The following is a 24459-nucleotide window of genomic DNA, read 5'->3' as shown; positions in this document are numbered from 1 at the left end:
CTCCTCAAGTATCTAAGGATTTGTGGTTTATTTTTCAAACGTTTAGCCGTATTTGACATCTACTTAGATATTTGATTCAAAAAGTTTAAAATTATTGATGAAAAACAATGGAGTTTTTATTATTTCTACGTGCTACAATTTAATTATTTATTTTATTTAATTATGGATAAAACATTATGTAGATATAAGTAGCTTAAATTATAAAATTTCATGTTGGCGTAAAATGTGCCACAATTTTTTTATATATATTTTTGTATTGTACCAAATAAAAACTTGAATCACCCAAGCTTTTAATGGCAAAAAATATGTGCCACAAAAAACTTTTCTTCAACTATGACAAATAAAAAAATGCCACTAAAAGCATAAAACTTTGCAACGTCAAAAGCAAAAAGTGTCACAAAAGGGTTTTAGTGTGAGCGTTTCTAGTGACACTTATTATGTGTGCCTCTAATTATCCGATAAGCTTTTAGTAACATTTTTTTTTGGGTTTTTAGTGGCACTTTTTGTGTGCCACTAATTTTTTGTAGTGAAATATCTTAGACTCTTACTTTATGTCTTTTTCTTTATGTCTATTATCTCTTTCTTTTTTTATGTCTATAGAGATGGACGTTGAGTATAGAATAGACATATGACACAAAAGTATAATACATATATGGTGGTTGAGTGTATAACAGATATATAGTACAAAAGTAGCTGAAAGTTTTACTTTATTAATGATAACATCTATATTTATTTTATTTATATGTTTTAGTAGTATGTAAAAGAAATATGTAAACACTTAAATCGTATATTGTTAGTATAATATAATGCGATTGATATCAATTATGATATGTTATTTATTTAGGAACCGTACACTCTTACTATATATGATACAACTAGTTGTGAGACCCATGTATTACTTTGGTTAATTTAAAAAAAAAATTAAATATAAATGTCAAAATATTTTAGAACTTTGAATTTTTAAGAAAATAAGAAAAATAATAAATTATTATAATGGAAATGTTTTTTATCTTTTAAATTTAAACAAATAACTTAAATAAATAAAAGAAATTAGAGTTTTAATTTTGAGAATTTTGAAATTAAAATGTAAGTTCAATAATGAAATTGATATCAATTTATTGCAATTATTACATTAAAATATTATGTGCAGTTTAATAAAATAGAAAAAACTCATAAAATAATATGTGGAAAAATAATTAATTCAAAATAACTATAAAATAACATTTGACAAATTGAATGAGAATGTGACAAATGACAAAAAAAACCTTCATTTATTAGAGATAATTGATTGATATCAATTATGATTTATTGATATCAATTATGATATGTTATTTATTTAGGATTTGATATAATATTAAAAGAAATTCAATAACTTGTATTTTTATAATCAAAATATAGTTGTTTGATATAATATATTTGTTAGTTATTATTTTATTTACCATTATATTATATTATTTATTAATTTCTAGTTAATTATTTAATGTAGTACATATCAACATGAAAAAACTATTGACGAAATATTTAAAAGAAAACGTGCCAATTCTACTCAAAATTAAAAACCCAACGTCTAGTGTTCTTGTTGCGGAGAACCCAACGTCTTGTATTCCTGTTGCAGAGAACACATCTAGCATTTCTGTTGTAGAGAACCCGTCCAAAAAACCTCAACTTGAAGCAAATGAAATTGATCTTAGTAGAGTCGAACGAGATCCCGGTTTGCGTATGCAGATTTACGATTATCCAGATAATCAACGACATAGCATCCTGCTTGCGAGCTTAATCAAAGTGTTTAGTCCTGCTTGCGAGGTTTTACTTACAGTTATTGAAGAGGGCACTGGTTCGACTATTACTACATTTGACTTCTTTTTTGTTTTGCATCCTCGAGTAATAAATAATGGAGATCACTGATTTACTTTGTCAAGCTTTACAAAGAAAATCTCAAGATAATTCTAATGCATTGAATCTAGTTGCACCCACAAATAACTGTTGTAAAAGATGAAAGATGGAATGGTTTGCTCTCTCTCTCTCTCTCTCTCTCTCTCTATATATATATATATATATATATATATATATATATATATATATATATATAAGTTATTTTGTCAGGATCACGAGATTGATATCCCTGGTTTATCTTCTGCCTACTTTAGCAGAGGGGCTCGAGCTCGTAATGAGCATAGTGGTTATACAATTGAACATCATTACCGAGTGGATATTTTTATAAAGCCATTAATTGTCAATTAATGGAATTAAATCACCGGTTTAATGACAGATCAATGGAGTTGCTTCAACATTCAACAACTTTAGACCCTCACAGTGCTACTGAGCCTTTCCGAAGTGGTGATGTATGTCAACTAGTAGAGAAGTTTTATCCTGAAGATTTCAGTGAACAAGAGAAATTATTTTTGAAGATGCAACTTCAACATTGTGAAATTGATGTTGTTAAACACACAAATTATAAAAAATTGACATCTATTTCTGAATTATATCAATGGTTGATAAAGACCAGAAGAGTAGCCAATTTTCATCTTATTTATCGAGTGGCTAGTCTCATACTTACTCTTCCGGTTTCCACCGGTACAACATAAATGTCATTTTCAACGATGAACCCTATTAAAACAAGTTTACAAAATAAAATCGAAGATGAGTTTTTGAATGACGCACTCGTTTTGCACTTTAAAAGTGAACTTGATGAAAAGATTAGTCTAGAAACCATTGTACTAGACTTTAAAAATGCAAAAGATCATCGAGTTCTACTTTGAATTGCGATGTAACAATATTTTCTATTAGTTTTGTAGTTTCGAAATTTGATCATAGCATAATTTTAAACCAATATTTTGTTTTTGTCAATATGGTTTTGTCTTAAAGTTTTAATTTTGGACCCCTAGCCATAGTCCTTGTGTTCCGCCCTTGTTACATTCATCACATGAAGACAACATAGCCTAACCATGAACTTGTAATAGTACTTCACGATAAATCAAATGTAAAAAACTACCCTTTTTAATCACAAAGCATAACGCCAGTAAGTTGTTATACAACTTCTAAATAATAAAAATTTCAAAATAATAATATAATACAAAGGGGATAGAGTTTTGTTTGTACGAGGAGATCATAATGATTTCTTCCATTGTACAAAAGCCTCACAACCTTCTTGCATTTTTCTTTTCTTTAGCCCTTGCCAAAGTCGGCTCCATACCCATCTATTGGTATAAAACGAGATCCATAACAAGCTCTTTAAAGTTATAATATGATATACCTGGTATGATCATTTTCATTTAAATTACTATGTTTTATATTAACATGTTTTAATCTATAAACAACTAAGTTATTCTAAATGCCCTTAGTCGGTCATGTCACGGGAATAATGTGAACCGAGATTAGTGTGAATGTTGGCATATATTCATTGTTGATGAAAATGTGTCTTGATGAGAGCACAAATTCACGTGCATTCATTGTTGGTGAATATTGGATTGACCTAATCCTCTGCATGGATCGATGCAATTGGTGAATCTCCAAAATGACCGTGTCTATATATTTCTCAACGCGAGATAAATGTTGGCTTTAGAATGAGTGGATCATTATATTTTGATGTAGTCGAACGTTGTTCTAGTTAAGACAATAAAAAGGCTATTACCAAACATAGTGTTAACCACATGATAAATGCATATAGTCGATACGATATTTGTTTCTCTACCAATTGGGAATGTGATTTCACCAGACATTTAAATGAATCAAATAGACAACATTAACAAGTTGGCCAACTTAGTCTCATGATCTCATTTGAGTTCTAGATCGAGAAACCTATTATTGAACTAATATATAAATGACCATACCTATACAACATTGACAAGGTGGTTAATTTAGTTTGATGATCTCATGCCAGTTACATCAAGAAACCTACTACTGAACTAATATGATAATAATTAGATGCATGTCTTAAGTGCAACTCATATCAGAACAAAGGGACAAACAATTAGTCATACAAAATTACAAGTTAATGTGAGTTTTGTAGAAAAAACGTCTAGATGTAAGTGTCTATATACTTAGTTGATGTAGTCAGGGGGTAGTGGAGTGTTTTTAGACTGTCTATATAGTTAGTTGGTTTTGTTTTGTGCAAGAGTGAGAGTCTATTGGATTTACGAGGAAGATGCGAAACTAGAAATTAAGATAAGTGAAAAATCCGATAATTCAAATTATAAGAACCACAATAGAGTAAGAACACGCACCAAGAAGAACATGTTTGGAAATTTTGATATGTAAAATTACAGGAGATGCTAACCTTGCAATTTCGATTTTGATGAGTACTACGAAATTGAATAGAAATTAGTACCAAGAATCGATTAAAGCCTATTACTTTATAAATGAACGATTCACTGCTAATTTGCAAACATATTTTGTTTGTAATTTCGATGTTGTGGTGGCTGATTTCCTACAATTTGCTTAAAATTGATAGACATTACGCTACCAAACGCACGGTAGGGATCAATTTGTGAAGACGATGAATATTACCAAATCAAATCCCTTTACATCACCAACATATGGTGAAGGAGTAACACAGTCTATTGGATAAATCTGAAGGGTAGCATGAGATACCCCTGACTACTGATGTTGCCTGTTGGCATTGGTGATAATAATAGTTCAAGTTTCATTAATATTTAGTTAGGAAAGTCATATGTTGGTAATGTAGTCATGATATAGTTTGTAAATTTGGTGAATTTGTGTTCTGTTATAAAATGTTTCGTTAAAAATGATTTTATTGTGTACTGTGTTTATTTTTCTTACATGATAATTTACTTTGACCGTGTCATTTTATAGTTCATATTTAATTAGAATTTTAGTTGAAGGAGGTTATTATAGAAGTCCATGTTTGGTTTTTTACGATCAAGCTAGTTCTAATATATAGATTTTCATATTTGTGTTTTGTTAAGGAAGGAGTTATATTGTCTTTATGTTTTAGACATATTCCAAATACAAGATTGAGGAGGATAATAAAATAAATAATAATCCCAATCTTGTATTTGGGAGGAAAAGTGAAAAGTTACTTATAATTGCGGTGTTAGTGCTTTGTATGGATAAAATAATGGTAAATTGGCTTGTCATGAAAAGCTAAAGGATTGGGTTTGGAAGATGGAATAGCGGACAAGGACTAAATGTGATATAAAGTTAAAGTGGAAGGGCTTGGAGCTAAACTGCAGTTGCTATATAATGAAGAGTTATTCGATGGTTTGCTGATTTTTACTTCCTCATTTGGTCTAAATATTTATGAGAGAAACCGATCGTCTCCTTCAAAACACCAACCCTAACTAAATATTCATTCAGATTAGTTGTTTTCTAATTTCGTTCATTAATCAGTTTTTGTGTCTTTAGCTTTTATACGTGATGTGTAGCTAGTAAAGATAGCTTGAATATGTGAGTGTGAGAGTTAGTTTTCTTTTAGTGATTTGTATATGGTTAGAGTGAGGTTTTATTTTATAAAAGTATGATCTGGTTCTTGCATTAATAAATAAACTGCTCTTGATAATCGTATACTATTTTAGAACAATGGAGAGGTAGGAATCACACGTTATGTGTTGGTTCCTAGGCAAGCCTCTTTCTTTTTCTTCTTCTCGAAACCGTCATTGATCAGTTTAAGGTTTTTGAAGGTTCTTGGTTTCAACTTGTCTTTCTTCTGTTATCCTGGTTCTTTTTGTCACAAAGCAGTGTTTAATGATATACGAAATAGTAAACCTCCAGCATGGTCTCTCTCTCCTTCTCCATATCCGTTGTGTGTTAAAGACCCACCCATTATGGATATGATAGTGTGAAATTGGATATGTTGGTTCTCTGAATTTGTTCTACAGAAGAAAAGTAAGAAAAGTAATGCTATGATCGATAAACACATATATGTACTCAAACTTTTATTTGAATATAGAAAGTAAAGAAGAGAATATAATGAAGTTGTTTTTGGTGGTGTTATTGTTATGAATGAACTATGAAGGCAATGAAAGCGTTTGCACTTTGCATCCCACATCGGATGGGTGAAGGAAGCAGCCAGAGAAAGCTGTGTATAAAAGGAGAAGCCAAGGAGCGGAATAAGCATACCTTTCTCGGCCTTTTGGCTAAGATCAAGTGTAGTATCTGTTCTTATCAGTTTAATATCTGATATGTGGGCTATCGGCCTACTCGATATTAATCTTATTTTTTATGGGGGAAGGCCCATTACAGTAGCTTGCTGCTGGGGTTCTTCATGAGTCGCCTTGTTCTTACACTATTGCCAAGGCCTGGTTCACCTCTCCAATACTTAGTTTAATAAATTTTCATTTGTCGATGATTTACATTCATAGACCAGATAAACTGGTGTGGTAGGTCTTTCAGTTATTAATTATCATGGTTTTATAGTAAAAGGTTTTCATGGGACGTATAAGACAGCGTTATGGGAGTAAAGATCCAAGGCTTGTAGTGAAGCTAGCCTAACAACACCAAATCCTAAAATCCAACCCACTTGGGTTAAGGCAAGCGTTACCAAGCTCAATGATGAAGAGTCTAGCAGGAGAATATATAGATTTATAAAGTCTTCTTGGCATCGTTCACTCACAATTTTTTTTAATTAACAATTCCACCAACATATTCAACTTATGGTGATGTAAAACGTAACGATTTACTAAAACATCGAAATATTTTGCTGGTTCAAAAACGATGAGATGATTACTTCTTAATCCAACATTTTATGAATTTCTACCCCACCAGGATTGCAGTGGGAAAGATGATTCATGTGATGAAGAGATGACAATGTGACCATGGACACCCAATGTTAATTCTACAAGTAGAGTTGTTTCACAAGATCTATGCATTTGCCGGATCCAATAATGTCATCAACATTCATATTCAACGATATCTACTAAGGAACTACACCTAAGTGTTCGTTTTAAGTCAATGGATTCGTTTTAAGTCAATGGATCATCATACAAGCACGGGTATTTTCTTGCTGCTACATTTATCGTGACATGTGTAAATGATGAAAGTTTAAGGCAACTCAATCGTCAACCCGACATGTTCATGGGAGCCGAGAAGAATAAGAGATGTAATATGTGCGTTTATAATATTATATAATATGATTTTAGAGGACGAAGGAAGTACTATATGTCTTAGACACCCGAAGATAATTCTAGAAGCAGTGGCTTCATGAATTTCACATACATTTTTGGTGTTGTTGGATCTAAAAATGGCATCAACTTTCTAGATAAATCACTAACATTCAAGGACATCTATGAAGGATTACAACTAAGGTGGTGTTTGTTTTTTGTCTGCAGATCTGCGTGACCTCTTCTATCTGCGCCGCGCAGACCACGCGCAGACATTAGCCTTCGCAGACTGTTTGTTTTTTTGAACACTGCAGACCTAAAAATGTTTGCGCGCCCTCTTCTTGACGCATATGTGGACCAGAGTCTTCTAACATCTTCAGACATCTTCTAGCTTAAAAAAAACACATATAGCTTCATTTTTTTAAAGTTTTTTTATTTATTTATATTTTTTCCAACTTTATTAATGATAAACAATTTGAAAAAAATTACAAAACTTTAAAAAAAAAAATGTTCGACGATACAAGCATGATATTTTTGACAAATTTATAAATAAAGATTTATTACAATAATAGTCGTTGAAGTTGTTTATATAAATATGAAAAAAAAATCATAATATATTCTTATATTTTTTTGCCAAATTTTGTAAAACACTATTTAATACAGTATCGTCAATTTCTCGAGAAAATATTTATGGTACGTTTTTAATGGATTTAATTGAAAAAATCGAAGTTTATTTCCATCTATTTATGTATCAAATTCTTTGATCCTAATTATAATGTTTAGTTATAACTTTGCAATCAAAGTTGTTGGTTTTTATCAAATATACACGTTAATTCATACCATTTTTATTTTTATTTTTTATACAATAATAGATAAAAGTTGATCTAGATTTGTTAATTATTTATAACAAAGTCATAAAAATATTAAAAAAATCACTTTGAAGTTTAAAAAATTCAGTTCATTAAGATTTCAGTTTATTTTAGTAGCCCGCAGATGTTAAAAAAACAAACAATCTTCTTTTTTCAGACTGCAGACGTTTGGTCCACCTCTTCTACTGCAGAGGTCTACAGATGTGGTCCGCAGACTGCAGACATTTTGCATCAGAAAAAACAAACAACACCTAAGTGTCCATCCAATACTCAGTTTAATGATTTCTCATTACTCAAAAAATGGTGCTAGATCTTCAGTTATTTCTTTTTATTATTGACACTGATGTTTAAAAGGTAAAAAATTGTAATGGGACACCCGAGTCACCGTTATGGGCCTAACGATCCAAAACTTCTAATCTGTGAAGCCATGCTAACAGATACAACTCTCAGACTTGGAACGCCAAAGTCAAAATACCCACCAACAAGAACAAGAACCAACTGAACTTGAACCAAATCACAAAATCCAACCCCCACTTGGGTTACAGGTAAGCATGTGATAGATTTATAAAGTCTTCATGACATCGTTCACTCACTATATATTTTTTTTAATTAACAATTCCACCAACATTTTAAACTTATGGTGATGTAAAACGAAATGATTTACTACATAATTAAAAGATTTTGCTGGTTCAACAAAACGATGAGATGATTTCTTCTTAATCCAGCTTTTTATGAATTTCTACCCCACCAGGAGATTCATGTGATGAAGAGATGACGATGTGATCATGGACACTCGACGTTAATTCTAGAAGTAGTTGTTTCACAAGATCTATGAAATTGATATGCATTCTTTTGGTGTTGCTAGATCCAATAATGACATCAACATTCTAGATCAATCGTTGATATTCAACGACATCTACTAAGGAACTACACCTAAGTGTTCGTTTGAAGTGAATGGTTCATCATACAACTCAAGAAGGAACTTGGAAGTAGATGGAATGTGCCTTTGATGTCCTTAAAAACGTTGGCACATAATCGACAACCCGACACGTTCATGGGAGCCGAGAAGAATAAAAGACGTAATATGTGCGTGCATAATATTATATAATATGATTTTAGAAGACGAACGAAGTACACAATATGTCTTGGACACCCGATGATAACTCTAGAAACAATGGCTTTACAGGATTTATTGATTTGACTTACATTTTTTGGTGTTGTCGGATCCAACAATGGCATCGACATTCTAGATCAATCACTAACGTTAAAGGACATTTATGAAGGATTACAACTGAGTATCCCAAAATCATGTAAAAAATTTCATTTTAAAACCCTTTTATAATCCGTAAACCATACACAAACATTGTTTTCAAGAACATACACAAAATCAGAGTATCCCAAAATCATCGATCAACAAAATATCCAAGGATGATGTGCGTAATCACGCTTCGCCATGCCCTGATCATCTGATGTACCTGAAACCATGTAATTAAATTGTAAGCATGGAGCTTAGTGAGTTCCCCCAATATACCCACACCACCAACAGATAACAACATGCATACATGAGCCTTTAGCATGACTGGACCGCATCGTTGGGCCTAGATCCTATCCATACTGCTCTCCGGGCCTTCGGCCTGACTAGATCGCCTCACTGGGCCTACAACCTACCTATCCATACCGCCCCGTGTATCTTGGCCTTCAGCACAAAGTAATATCACCTCAACCTAACCATAATATGTCGACATATGCAATAGATAAACATAAACATATAACCAACAAGTACATGCAATCATACAGATCTACCAATCTATCATATAACTAGCATAAAATCAATCTATATACTAGGATACAAAACCTAATGGGCCAACATTGGTGCTTTCGACCCACAAGTACAGTGAGGAAGACTCACGTGAACAACTCAACAGAAGCTCAACAACTACATCAGCAACAACACAGCCAACCCAAGCTTCCTAAACCCAAATCGAGACCAATCATTAGCCAAATATTCAATTCTACCAAAGTTTGACCAAAAATCAAATTCGTCAAAAAAATCAACGGTCAAAGCCAAGGTCAAAATTTCCAACAATAGCTCTCAACGTCGTGGCCTTCCTTGGCCATGTCGTGGGCACTAAATTCCAAAATAGCCGTTGATTCCCCAGTCGCCACATCGTAGCAGCCTAAGGCTACGCCGTGGGGACTGGTCTGAACAGCTCAAACGAGCTTAATACATTTTGTTACGATTTTAAGACCTCCGGTCTGAACAGCTCAAACGAGCTTAATCCATTTTGTTCCGATTTTAAGAGCTCCAAAGCTCAGATTTGATCATTTCCAAGGTCTTAAAAACTTTATCCATTAGGAAGGTCCAAACCACCTAAATGTGGACTTTAAGACTCAAAGGGACCCACAATGCATCTCTCTTAACTTAATCCATTAAGTTCAAGTCTCCAACCTTCAGATCTAGATCAACATGATGTTTAGATGGATAAAGTTTCCAACTTTATCCATAAAAAAGTCACCAAATTTCAAGATCTAAGCTTTAACACACCAAAATGACCAAAATGACCAAGATAACTTGCATGGCTAGAAGGGAAAACAAAATATCATAACTTTCCTAGTCCATGAGGTCCAAGAAACATTCTAAACTGATCAAAAGATGTTGGAGTCCACCCAACTCCAAGATTACCCATAAAATGGACCAAAAGTGCCAAAAACCCCAAATGACACGATCTAAAGAACTAGATGGTAAGATTGGAACTTTATACTTACAATAATCCAGAAATGTAGTGCCTTTGATGGACCAAACTTGAAACAACTTTCCTTGAAACCAAAAGAACCTTATTAATCTTCAAGCTTCATCAAAATACCATAGAAAGCATCCAAAAGAGGAGATAGAAGAGGGGAGAAGCTCAAATCTTGAAGGTGGAGGCTAGGGTTTCTCCCAAGGGGTCCTAGAAGTGATGGAGGCTAATAAAATGCCCAAAAATGCGGAACATTAAGCTTAAATAAGTTGAAAACCCTAAAAATCTTGGACTTGGGCCTGACTGATTGCCATGTCGTGGGCTCTGATCCCCACGACGTGGCCACGACTTTTCACTCAAATCCATTACAACATCAAACAACCATAACTTCTTCGTTTCAACTTTGTTTTTGGCGATCTTTATATCCACACAGAGGTATTGACAAGCCCCACACTTCTATTAGTTACTTTTGGGTTAACACATGTCGATCTAAAAAGCATAATCCATGCAAGACACCCAACAATTAATTTTTCCCGTTTTCCCCTTTTGGCTCCGAAACACAAACCACGGGCTTAGATCACCTAGCCTATATTAGCAACATCCAATGAGGTCTAAACCCTATTTCCTCGAAGCCCAAGGACTTACTTGGTCCATTATTGCTCACAATCCTGAAATAAGAAACATCTCAAAACAGGATGTTACACATCAAATGAACTAATTTAGTAATTTATATAGCTTCATGCCATGAGAAGTTGGTAACTTTTTCTTTTTGGATAAATTTCAAAAAGAAAACAAATGAATCTCATGTTTCCGGGACAATTATTTGCTCGACTTGCTCACGAAGAGATATTATTATATTATTCTATTTTGACTTATATTATCATCTTATTTGTATTTAACCATTTCAAGTCATTTACTCTTTGCTTTGCTTTAAACCATGTCTTTTGTCCCACTTTCAAAATAATAACAACATACTTTAAAACTTGGACAAGTACAATGGGACAAACAATTGTCATGTTTTTTGTATGTTGTTATTATGCAGGCTTCCCTACAAGCCATTGTAAGTGAATCCTCAAGTATCTAAGGATTAGTAGTTTATTTTTCAAATGTTTAGCCGTATTTGACATCTACTTAAATATTTGATTCGAAAAATATTGATGAAACACAATGGAGTTATTATTATTTCTAAGTGCTACAATTTAATTATTTGTTTTATTTATATTATGGATAAAAAAAATTAGGTAGATATAAGTAGCTTAAATTATAAAATTGCTTGTTGGCGTAAAGCGTGCCACAATTTTTTTATACTTTGTATTGTGGCAAATAAAAGAATGTCACTAAATTAATGTGTAACTAAAAGAAACATAAATTATTGAATCACACGAGCTTTTAATGGCACAAAATATGTGCCATAAAAAACTTTTCTTCTACTATGACAAATAAAAAAAATGTCACTAAAAGCTTAAAAAACTACAACATCAAAAGCAAAAAATGTCACTAAAGGGTTTTAGTGAGAACGTTTCTAGTGACACTTATTATGTGTGCTACTGATTATCCGAGAAGCTTTTAGTAGCATTTTTGGGTTTTTAGTTGCACTTTTTGTGTGCCATTAAATGAAATATTTTTTGTAGTGAAATATCTTAGACTCTTACTTTAGTTCTCTTTCTTTATGTCTATTATATCTTTTTTATGTGTATAGAGATGGATAGAGTTGACTGTAGAATAGACATATGGTAAAGAAGTATAATAAATATATGGTGGTTGAGTGTATAATAGATATATAGTACAAAAGTAGCTGACGATTTTACTTTATTAATGATAACATCTATATTGAATTTATTTATATGTTTTAGTAGTATGTAAAAGAAATATGTAAACACTTAAATCGTATATTGTTAGTATAATATAATTCAGTTTATATCAATTCTGATATGTTATTTGTTTAGGAATCGTATACTGTTAGTATACATAATATAGTTGATATCAGTTATGATATGTTATTTATTTAGGATTTGATATAATCTTAAAATAAATTCAATAACTTGGATTTTTATAATCAAAATATAGATGTTTGATATAATATATTTATTAGTTATTATTTTATTTTACCATTATATTTTTTTATTTATTAATATTCTAGTTAATTATTTATGTAGTACATATCAACATGAAAACACAATAAACTATTCACGTGTTATTTAAAAGAAAATGTGCCAACTCTACTCAAAATCCTAAAAACCCAACGTCTAGTGTTCTCGTTGTGGAGAACCCAACATCTAGTATTCCAGTTGCGGAGAACACATATAGTTTTCCTGTTGTAGAGAACCCATCCAAAAAACCTTAACTTGAAGTGAATGAAATTGATCTTAGTACAGTCGAACGAGATCCCGGTTTGCGTATGCAAGTTTACGATTATCCATTTAATCAACGAGATAACCTCCGTCGAGCGTACATAAATCTTGGCCCCTTTCAACAAAAACTTCAAGTATATCCAAATCTGTACCATAAACCCATAAACATAGCTTTCAAGTTTCTTGGTTTAGTTTATTTCCTAGCTTGAATACTCAAAGAGTCGAGATGCTCCATTTTGTTTCCCATGTTTTCTATTTTACAAACCTTCTGGAATGGGACAATACGGCCAACGAGCAATTACTATAGATGGTTTTCAGAATTGGAAGAAAGTAGGTGGGAAAAAATGTGTCTTTTGAATCATATGGGGACTGAGTGTACATCTTTTCACAGCATTGCACAAAAAGCATATGATGATTTGTTAAATGAGGAACAAGATATAAAAAATATGTTTGAGAGATTTACAGAAGAGGATCGTAAGAATAATAGACTAAGATTGATGGTTACTATGTTTTTAGTCCGTTGGTGTGCCTTTCAAGCAGTTGCATTTAGAGGTCATGATGAAAGCTCATATTCAATCAACAAAGGAAATTTTCATAAAACGTTAAAGGCAATTGGTTTTTTAGCACCAAGATGAAAGAATTGTTTCGTACTACTCCTAAACATGCATTATATACATCACCGTCAATTCAAAAAGAGATTTTTCAACCTTATCTCAACAAGGGTGAGACTGATGATTTGTGAGGAGATTGGTGGTAGGAAATTTTGTTTACTTGTTGATGAAGCAAGTGATGAGTCAAACAAATAACATATATCAATTGTTTTGAGATTTTTAAATAAATATGGCTTTATTATGGATCATTTTTTTTGGGCTAGTTAATGTACCAGACACTACATCACAAAGTCTTAAGAATGGAATCTATTTTGTATCGTCACATAATAATCTTGATTTTAGATCAATTCGTGGCCAAGGGTATGATGTTGCAAGTAATATGCGAGGTCGGTTAAAGGGTTTGCAAGCATTGATTTCAAATGATAGTCTATATGTCTATTATATTCATTGTTTTGCTCATCGATTACAATTATCATTAATGGTTGCTTCACAACGAGTTGTTGCAGTGCATAAGTTTTTTACTAAGTTATCTTTTGTTATTAATGTTTTTAGTGCTTCCTCCAAGTGTACTAACCAACTAAGAGATATGCAAGCCGATCAAATTGCATATTTGATTTCTATAGATGAGTTGGAGACAGGTACATGTCTCAACCAAATTGGTACATTACAACGAGTTGGAGATAACAGACGGAGTTCTCACCTAAAATTAGTTTTGAGCTTAATCAAGATGTTTAGTCCTACTTGCGAGGTTTTACTTAAAATTATTAAGGATGACATTGGTTCGATCAAAGGGGATGCAAATTCAGACTATTACTACATTTGACTTCATTTTTGTTCTGCATCTCGAGAAAGAAATAATGGAGATCACTGATTTACTTTGTCAAGCTTTATAATGAAAATCTCAAGATAGTTGTAATGCATTGAATCTAGTTGCACCCACCAAAGAACTGTTGGAAAAGATGAAAGATGAAATATGGAATGGTTTGCTCTCTCTCTCTCTCTATCTATCTATCTCTCTCTCTCTCTTGTTAAGTCATTTTGTCAGGATCACGAGAATGATATCCCTGATTTTTCTTCTGCCTACTTTAGCATAGGGGCTCGAGCTCGTTAGGAGCATAGTGATTATACACTGAACATCATTACCGAGTGGATATTTTTTATGAAGCCATTAATTGTCAATTAATGGAATTAAATCATCGGTTTAATGACAGATGAATAGAGTTGCTTCAACTTTCAACAACTTTAGACCCTAAAAGTGCTAATGAGCCTTTCTGAAGTGGTGATGTGTGTCAACTAGTAGAAAAGTTTTATCCTGAAGATTTCAATGAACAAGAGAAATTACTTTTGAAGATGCAGCTTCAACATTATGAAATTGATGTTGTTAAACATGCAAATTATAAACAATTGACATCTATTTTTGAATCATGTCAATGGTTGATAAAGACCGGAAGAGTAGCCAATTTTCATCTTATTTATCGAGTAGCTAGTCTCATACTTACTCTTTTGGTTTCCACCGCTACAACAGAAAGGTCATTTTCAACGATGAACCTTATTAAAACAACCTTAATAAAACAAGTTTACAGAATAAAATGGAAGATGAGTTTTTGAATGACGCACTCGTTTTGCACTTTGAAAGTGAACTTGCTGAAAAGATTAGTCTAGAAACCATTGTAATAGACTTTAAAAATGCAAAAGATCGACGAGTTATAATTTGAATTGCGATGTAACAATATTTGCTATTAGTTTTGTAGTTTCGAAATTTGATTATAGCATAATTTTGAACCAATGTTTTTTGTCTATATGGTTTTGTTTTGAAGTTTTAATTTCGGACCCCTAGCCATAGTCCTTGTGTTCCGCCCCCGGTTACATTTATCACATGAAGACAACATAGTATAACATGAACTTATAATAGTACTTTATGATAAATCAAATGTAAAAAATCCCCTTTTTAATCACAAAGCATAACGCCATTAAGTTGTTATACAACTTCTAAATAATAAAATTTTCAGAATAGTAATATAATACAAAGGGGATAGAGTGTTGTTTGTATAAGGAGATCATAATAATTTCTTCCATTGTACAAAAGCCTCACAACCTTCTTGCCTTTTCTTTTCTTTGGCCCTTGCCAAAGTCGGCTCCATACTCAACTATTGGTATAAAACCAGATCCATAACAAGCTCTTGTATGCTGCAATACCAAATTCATTATAGAGAAAAGTACAAGAAAACACAACCTACTTTCATCACTATATGAAAAAAATACAAAAAAGCACAATTATTCTACATGACATACTAGTAGTTGATTTTAAGTAAATTTTAGTATTTTGATATTTGGAACATAAGCATTGTTCTTTGAAGTTATGATATGATATACTCGGTATGATCATTTTCATTTAAATTACTATGTTCTATACTAACATGTTTTAATCTATAAACAACTAAGTTATTATAAATGCCCTTAGTCATTCATGTTATGGGAATAATGTGAACCACGATTATTCATTGTTGATGAAAATGTGTCTTGATGAGAGCACAAATTCATGTACATTCATTGTTGGTGAATATTGGATTGATCTAACCTTTTGCTTGGATCGATGCAATTGGTGAATCTCCAAAATGATCGTGTCTATATATTTCTCAACGTGAGATATATGTTGGCTTTAGAATGAGTGGATCATTATATATTGATGTAGTCGAACGTTGTTCTAATTAAGACAATAAAAAGGTATTACCAAAAACATAGTGTTAACCACATGATAAACGCATATAGTCAAGACGAGATTTGTTTCTCTACCTGTTGGGAATGTGATATCACCATACACTTAAATGAATCAAATAGACAACATTAACAAGTTTGTCAAATTAGTCTGGTGATCTCATTCGAGTTCTAGATCGAGAAACCTATTATTGAACTAATATATAAATAACCATACCCATACAACATTGACAAGTTGGTTAATTTAGTCTAATGATCTCATGCCAGTTAGATCAAGAAACCTACTACTGAACGAATATGATAATAATTAGATGCATGTCTCAAGTGCAACTCGTATCAAAACAAAGAGACAGGCGATTAGTCATAAAAAAATTACAAGTTAATGTGAGTTTAGTAGAAAAAACGTCTAGATGTAAGTGTCTATATAGTTAGTTGATGTAGTCAGGGGTAGTGGAGTGTTTTTGGACTGTCTATATAGTTAGTTGGTTTTGTTTCGTGCACGAGTGAGAGTCTATTGAATTTATGGGGAAGATGCGAAACTAGATATTAAGATAAGTGAAAAATCCGATAATTCAAATTATAAGAACCACAATAGAGTAAGAACACGCACCATGAATAACATGTTCAGAAATTTTGATATGTAAAATTACATCGATTAAAGCCTATTACTTTATAAATGAACGATTCACTGCTGACTTGCAAGCATATTTTGTTTATAATTTCGATGTTGTGGTGACTGATTTCCTACAATTTGCTTAAAATTGATAGACCGGCCGCTGATTGATAAAGTGAAGACGATGAAGATTACCAAATCAAATCCCTTAACATCACCAACATATGGTGAAGGAGTAACACAATCTATTGGATAAATCTGAGGGGTAGCATGATATAACCCTGGCTACTAGCCGGATTCGCCCTTGATGAGAAGGTTGGTTGGTTGTTGAATACCATCATACTTATTCAATCAGTAGTTTTTTTGGTGTTTAAGTGGAACTTTTATCTAAATATTGATGTTGCCTGTTGATATAATAGTTCAAGTTTCATTAATATTTAGTTAGGAAAGTCATATGTTGGTAATGTAGTCATGAGATAGTTTGTACATTTGGTGGTTCTCTGTTCCGTTATAAAATGTTTCGTTAAAAATGATTTTATTGTGTACTATGTTTATTTTTCTTACATGACAATTTACTTCGACGGTGTCATTTTATAGTTCATATTCAATTAGAATTTTAGTTGAAGGAGGTTATTATAGAAGTCAATGTTTGGTTTTTTAAGACCAAGCTAGTTCTAATATATAGATTTTCATAATTCTGTTTTGTTAAGGAAGGAGTTATATTGTCTTTATGTTTTAGACATATTCCAAATACCCAATCTTGTATTTGGGAGGAAAAGTGAAAAGTTACTTATAATTGCGGTGTTAGTGCTTTGTATGGATAAAATAATGGTTGGTTTGTCATGAAAAGCTAAAGGATTGGGTTTGGAAGATGGAATAGCGGACAAGGACTAAATGTGATATAAAGCTAAAGTGGAAGTGCTTGTTGCTAAACTAAAGTTGCTATATAATGAAGAGTTATTCGATGGTTTGCTGATTTTTACTTCTTCTTCATTTAGTGATTTGTTTAGTGTCAGAGTGAGGTTTTATTTTGTAAAAGTATGAACTGGTTCTTACGTTAATAAATAAACTGCTCTTAATAATCGTATGGTGTTTTAGAACAATGGAGAGGTAGGAATCATCGTTATGTATTGGTTCTTAGGCAAGCCACTTTCTTTTTCTTCTTCTAGAAACCGTCTTTGATCAGTTTAGGCTTTTTGAAGGTTCTTGGTTTCAACTTGTCTCTTTTCTGTTATCCTGGTTCTTTTGGTCACAAAGCAGTGTTTAATGATATACGAAATAGTAAACCTCCAGCATGGTCTCTCTCTCCTTCTCCATATCCGTTGTGTGTTAAAGACCCACCCATTATGGATATGATAGTGTGAAATTGGATATGTTGGTTCTCTGAATTTGTTCTACAGAAGAAAAATAAGAAAAGTAATGCTATGATGAGTATGATCGATAAACACATATATGTACTCAAACTTTTATTTGAATATAGAAAGTAAAGAAGAGAATATAATGAAGTTGTTTTTGGTGGTGTTATTGTTATGAATGAACTATGAAGGCAATGAAAGCGTTTGCACTTTGCATCCCACATCGGATGGGTGAAGGAAGCAGCCAGAGAAAGCTGTGTATAAAAGGAGAAGCCAAGGAGCGGAATAAGCATACCTTTCTCGGCCTTTTGGCTAAGATCAAGTGTAGTATCTGTTCTTATAAGTTTAATATCTGATATGTGGGCCATCGGCCTACTCGATAATAATCTTATTTTTCATGGGGGAAGGCCCATTACAGTAGCTTGCTGCTGGGGTTCTTCACTTGTCGCCTTGTTCTTACACTACTGCCAAGGCCTGGCTCGCCCCTCCAATACTTGGTTTAATAAATTTCCATTTGTTGATGATCATTCAGTTTTTATTTTCATTATTTTGATGGGACTTATTAGGCTATTAGCCAAGCGTTATGGGACTAAAGATACAAGGCTTGTAGATTTATAGTCTTTTTGGCATCTTTCACTCATTATTTTTCTTAATTAACAGTTCCACCAACATATTCAACTTATGGTCTCCTTGTATAAACGAGTAGAAGTTGGTACTACAGAATACATGGTAAATAGAATGGTAGTACAAAATCAAGATACACATCACAATCTATGCGCTGGTTTAGTTGAACACATTTACAAAACTTAACTACGTGTCTACTTTTTGCTTGTGATTAATCATTAGCACTCTACATTCATCACATGAAAACAACAGAGTCAAATAATGAACTTGTGATAGTACTTTATGCTAAATCAAATGTAAAAAAATCCCCTTCTTAACCACAAAGCATAACGACAGTAAGTTGTTACACAACTTGTAAATAATAAAATTTTCAAATAATATAATACAAAGTTATTTATACAAGGAGATCATAATGATTTCTTCCACTGTACAAAAGCCTCACAGCTTTCTTGCCTTTTTCTTTTCTTGAGCCCTTGCCAAAGTCGGCTCCATACTCAGCTATTGGTATAAAACCAGATTCATAGCCGCCTCTTGAATGCTGCAAATAAAAAAAAAAAAAGTTCATTTATTATTTTTTAAGAAAAATATATAAATAAAAGGTTTATTTATTGCTTTGGTATCATTTCTATACCTCATGTTCAGGTATATAGACCACAATAGGTTGGCGACATAACTTGGAAAGCACCTGCAAAATAAAAACCACATTAATTAATAAGATGAATTGTAATTATTATTATATTTTTCCATCTTTTTTTGTTATGATTCTATTAAAATACTAACCAGTAATTCCGACTCCCCTCCCCAAAAATCTGGTCGTCCAATGCGTTGACAGTAACTACAAATCATAAATTAAATTAAATTATTAACAAATTACATAACTTGAATTTAGTTATTAAAAAAAAAAAAAAACTAATCAGAATCACCCTATGTCTAGTAAAAGGTTGAAATCTCTAACCGTTTTAAGGGTTCTTCAACAGTGATAGCAATCAATGCTTCTTCATACTTATGTCTTTCTTTCTCATTATCACATAACACCTCTTTTATTGCCATGCGTAGCTCATCTGCAGCATATGCACATAACAAAAACATTTTAAGGGTTAACATGTTAACACAAATGACAAAACAAAAGATGATGCATGAAACACAAAAGAACCTGCATTTTCTCTTTCTTCACGGAGGCTAAGATTAACACTCTTGTTCATAGCCATTCCTTTCACCTACAAGACATTAATCTGGTAAACTATACATACAGATACAACACTTATGTTGCTCTTTTCTTGTTTGTTTTCTCAACATTTTATAAAAAAAGAATCATTAGGGTATAGAAATGATACCAAAGCACGAAACATACAGCGTCCATCACCAGTAACTTTATGCACCCTAAAGCTCTCCACTTTGCTCAATGCTGGTGAAACTTCCCTAATTTTAAAAGGAACAAGAAATTGGATTCAATATAAATGGCAATTAGAATATCTGAAGAGTCTAACTTAGAAGAGGGGGGAGGTCACATCAGAGGTTATACATTGGTCATTGCTATAATGAGAAGATTTTCTATGTATAATGCCTTAGAAAGAAATATTTTGATTTCAAAGTACTGTGTTGTAATAAGGAGAAATGAAAGTGCAATGCTACTATAAATGAATTTTGAGAGCACATTGTTGATTCTTGCATTTAGCCCCAAATATAGAAGGCAGCTTTAACCCTGAATCGGGTTGTAAATTGTAATTGCCCTAATTTCATAAAGCTGAATAGTCTGAGAATAAACAGCGAAAACAATTGACAGCATAAAATTTAATTGCTCAATGTACAAATACACTTACATTTTTTGTCCAATTCGCGCGAAGAATCGATGGGTGTGGTCAGTTATGAAAACAGATCGTATGGGATTCCGATAAACGTTGGTAGAAATTGAAGTGACTGGAGACGAGACGAGTTCGAACTCCGCCACACCATTTCTCAGTTCTTCAAGGATGACTCCTGCCATGAAAAGAAACATAGATTATCAATTAATGGCGCATGTTTATAGCTGTTGAGAATTGAGATGAAGAAGATTGCGAAGTTACCGTTAGAGGGTTTCGCCGCCATGATGTTGTTGCTCCTTCGGGGACTTGGAAGAGGTGCCGGATAAGGAGATTCACCAACTTCTTAACGACGTCGTTATACCGTTAGAGGGTTTCGCCGCCATGGTTTTCTTGATAACCAAAAGTTATGGGCTAAAATATTGTTTCAGATTTTATTTCACATGTTTTTTAAGTTTTATAGAAAAAAATGCTTCTAAAACTATTTAACATTTTAGTTTTTATTTTATATAACATTTTAAAACTATTGTATTCTCCTATCATTTTTAAAGCAAATTTCTTTGAATCAGTAATGAATTCACAAAACAATAATTTATATTGGAGGGGGGTGTAAAGAACGTTAATTGTGGTTGAGAGTATTTGCTAGATCTGAATAATCGAACCTTGAAATTGCATCTGACTATATAACCTAGGACAAGTGATTGAGATTGTTTCTTTTTTTGCTTCATGAATATAACATGAATATAAACCATCTATACGCCTCACGATAAGAATAATTGAGATTATTAAGAGGATGAAGACAATGAAGTTAATGATTATGACCGAAAAATAAAAGAAAGATAAAGTTTATGGAATCATAAATGATTGAGTTTTATATAGAAAAATCTCATTATTTTGATTTTTTTTTGATAAAGTTTTAATTTTTTTTCAACAGAAAAGTCCAAACTATTTAATTTTACAAGATAATCTATCATTTCCTATTAAAATAAAAAAAATAAGAACTTTTTAGTTAATTTAGACAAAATATTAAATAACCTAGACTTTCTATTAAAAAAAACTTTATGACGGCACAATAATGGAATGATGGAGCTAATCTGCTTGCTTGTGCAGGCGATGACCGCTCGGCTAGGGCGCGACAGAGGAGCTTCGAGTGACGGGCTGTTGAAGAGCAAAGAAAAAAGTCACTCGAAGCTCTGAAGAAGACTTTCGCTAAACAAGAGAGAGCTTCACAAGAGAAATAAGTCGATTCCTTATTTTCTTCTATTATAGGTAGCGCGCACAGGAAAGAGAGAAGAACGACAACAAGATATCAACAGCCCCAAGGAAGTCAAGCTCAGAACTTTATAATTATTCTTTTCAAAATAATAAGATTTTTCTATATAAAACTCTATACTAATCGGTAACTCATTATCAACCCCATACCATCATTGTGCTCTGAGCCTATTTCGCATGTGTCATTGTTCAAATGCTAAGAGGATTTGAAGCTAACTTTGAGGTTGAAATGCATTGAAAAGAAATTTCAATATCTCTTCTTGTGGATCATAGACCTCAAGTATTCAAACTTCCATATGAATATAAAACTTGTTCCTTGATGCAGATGACAACTCCTCATTGTGTTCTCTATATTAAAACTACACAAAAGATATTCCGTCTAAACTCATTAAACGGCATCTCTTTTCATTCCAAAGATGTCTTAAAAAATATCTAACCTCACATTGAACTCCATTCTTGGAGTTAAAATTCAATAACTAAGTAGATAATTTAAATTTTATTTAAATTCAATAACTTAGTAGATAATTTAAATTTTATCTTAATAATCACTTTTCTTATTCTTAATTGCTTACATGATTATCTGAATTAGTAAAAAACAAAGTCGATTATTATAGTCTCAAGTAGTTATACATGATTAAATACAAGAATATTAAAATTCAATAACTAAGTAGATAATTTAAATTTTATCTAACTTAAATAACTTAGTAGATAATTTATGTTTTATCTTAATAATCACTTTTCTTATTCTTATTTGCTTACATGATTATCTGAATTAGTAAAAAACAAAGTCGATTATTATAGTCTCAAGTAGTTATCCAGGATTAAATACAAGAATGATAACATGTTTCATATTTTCATTTCTATTATAATATTATATTTAAAAAAAAACATTCAAATTTAAAAATGGCATACAACGTATTTGTCATTGCCGTAAACTGATAAGAGTTTCAACATATAATGATATAATCCTTTAATTAACATAATCTAGTTTTGATTGTATAACAGTTTTAGTTTTTTAACACATATAAACTAGCTTTGATTATATCGTCAATTTTGGATTATATAACCTTACAAGAAATATTAAATTACGTATGAATTTGTATATTTTTAATATAATATTTCCATTTCAAGTTATCAATTCATGGAAACAAAATTAAAATTGTCATTATCTATTATATTCTGTTTTTTTTTTCCTTCGAAAAAAGATTACATTCTGATTTCAAACCTGTAAATTTGCTGTTAAACGACTTCTATAATGATATTAAAAAAAATTACTAAATTACTAAATAAAAAAAATAGAGCCATTGTTATACGAACAAATACCTTAACCAAATAATAAGGATATACTATTCGTTTTCACATCGGTGTCCACTGTCCACCATTTTTTAAGGAAGTTTGCTTTTCGGAATCGGAGGCGATGCATTTAACCCCAATTTCTTAGGGATCACAGTCGACTCTTCTGCAGAGATGCCTTCCGATCAAGCTTTCTTCCATTACTCCGTTATCTCTTACTTCCTCATCGCACCACCCACCTTCATCTCCTGCCAGTTCACGACCGCCCCTTACGGCAAGCACCACCGGAAGGGATGGGGTCCCACCATCTCCCCACCATTAGCCTGGTTCCTCATGGAAAGCCCCACCCTATGGTTCACACTCCTCCTCTTCCCACTGGGCCAACACCGTTCTGATCCAAAATCCATCATCCTCATTTCACCTTTCATCTTCCACTACTTCCACCGCACTATCATCTACCCTCTCCGCCTCCGCCGCAAACTCTCAAATGGGTATCCGATCAGTGTCGCTCTCATGGCCTTCACATTCAACCTCTTCAATTCTTACTTGCAGACCAGATGGGTGTCCGAATACGCAGATTACCGGACCGATGAGTGGTTCTGGTGGCGATTTTGCGTTGGATTGGCGGTTTTCTTGGGTGGTATGGCGGTGAATGTGAAGTCAGATATGGAATTGATGAAATTGAAGAGTGCCGGCGGTGGGTATAAGATTCCGAGAGGCGGTTTCTTTGAACTTGTGAGCTGCCCAAATTACTCCGGTGAGATAGTAGAGTGGTTGGGTTGGGGATTGATGACCGGGTCATGGGTCGGGTTAGGGTTTTTCGTATACACGTGTGCCAACTTGGTGCCGAGGGCACGTGCGAATCACAAGTGGTATATGGGAAAATTTGGTGAAGATTATCCCAAAGGGAGGAAGGCTGTAATCCCATTTGTGTATTGAATTGTTGAATTATCGTGTTCATTAATATGAAACTCCTTTTTCTAGTTATATTCTTGTTGATACATGTTTTTTGTGTGATTACATCTTTGTGTATTTGCTCACTTGAGGATTAAACAGATGATAATTGTAAAAAATGAAAAAAAATCAAATTTACATTAGACTCATAATTGTTATGAAATCCTTGTAAAAACGTTCATTTTGAAGCTAAAAACAACTAAACGG

At 32.6% G+C, this 24459-nt stretch overlaps 2 protein-coding genes and 2 non-coding genes across 4 annotated transcripts; 3 read left to right on the top strand and 1 right to left on the bottom strand.

Annotated features, from left to right (window-relative positions):
* The first annotated feature begins 6074 nt into the window (after nt 1–6074).
* Nucleotides 6075–6271, top strand: LOC145118229 (U2 spliceosomal RNA). Its single transcript, XR_013713194.1, has one exon. It is a non-coding gene; the product is annotated as a U2 spliceosomal RNA (small nuclear RNA).
* Nucleotides 6272–18601: 12330 nt separating this feature from the next.
* On the top strand, nt 18602–18798 carry LOC145118231 (U2 spliceosomal RNA). Its single transcript, XR_013713196.1, has one exon. It is a non-coding gene; the product is annotated as a U2 spliceosomal RNA (small nuclear RNA).
* A 431-nt stretch (nt 18799–19229) lies between these two features.
* Nucleotides 19230–21148, bottom strand: LOC145115558 (Cysteine proteinases superfamily protein). The gene is made up of 8 exons (XM_079051868.1): nt 20998–21148; nt 20755–20911; nt 20269–20353; nt 20088–20151; nt 19890–19995; nt 19715–19769; nt 19566–19619; nt 19230–19472 (listed from the first exon to the last, which is right to left on the bottom strand). Exons 1-8 carry the CDS (start codon nt 21017–21019, stop codon nt 19329–19331), a joined length of 687 nt encoding a protein of 228 aa, XP_078907994.1. The 5' UTR covers nt 21020–21148; the 3' UTR covers nt 19230–19328.
* Nucleotides 21149–23347: 2199 nt separating this feature from the next.
* On the top strand, nt 23348–24285 carry DET2 (3-oxo-5-alpha-steroid 4-dehydrogenase family protein). The gene has a single exon (XM_079047342.1). The coding sequence runs from the start codon at nt 23473–23475 to the stop codon at nt 24235–24237; it is 765 nt and encodes a 254-aa protein (XP_078903468.1). The 5' UTR covers nt 23348–23472; the 3' UTR covers nt 24238–24285.
* Nucleotides 24286–24459: the final 174 nt, after the last annotated feature.

This window comes from Lactuca virosa, chromosome 5 (genome assembly GCF_052849685.1).
Source record: "Lactuca virosa cultivar CGN04683 chromosome 5, Lactuca_virosa_CGN04683_v6, whole genome shotgun sequence".
In the NCBI taxonomy this organism is placed as follows: Eukaryota; Viridiplantae; Streptophyta; class Magnoliopsida; order Asterales; family Asteraceae; genus Lactuca; species Lactuca virosa.
This window is presented reverse-complemented; position numbering and strand designations above follow the sequence as displayed.

Excerpts from the sequence above, each read along its gene's own strand:
- LOC145115558 (XM_079051868.1), bottom strand. The coding sequence starts at position 21,019 with ATGGCGGCGAAACCCTCTAACG. Across the intron at positions 20,912-20,997 it reads GGCGGCGAAACCCTCTAACG|GAGTCATCCTTGAAGAACTG; the intron begins GTAACTTCGCAA and ends TTTTCATGGCAG. Across the intron at positions 19,996-20,087 it reads TGAAGAAAGAGAAAATGCAG|ATGAGCTACGCATGGCAATA; the intron begins GTTCTTTTGTGT and ends CATATGCTGCAG.
- DET2 (XM_079047342.1), top strand. The coding sequence starts at position 23,473 with ATGCCTTCCGATCAAGCTTTCTTCCATTACTCCGTTATCTCTTACTTC.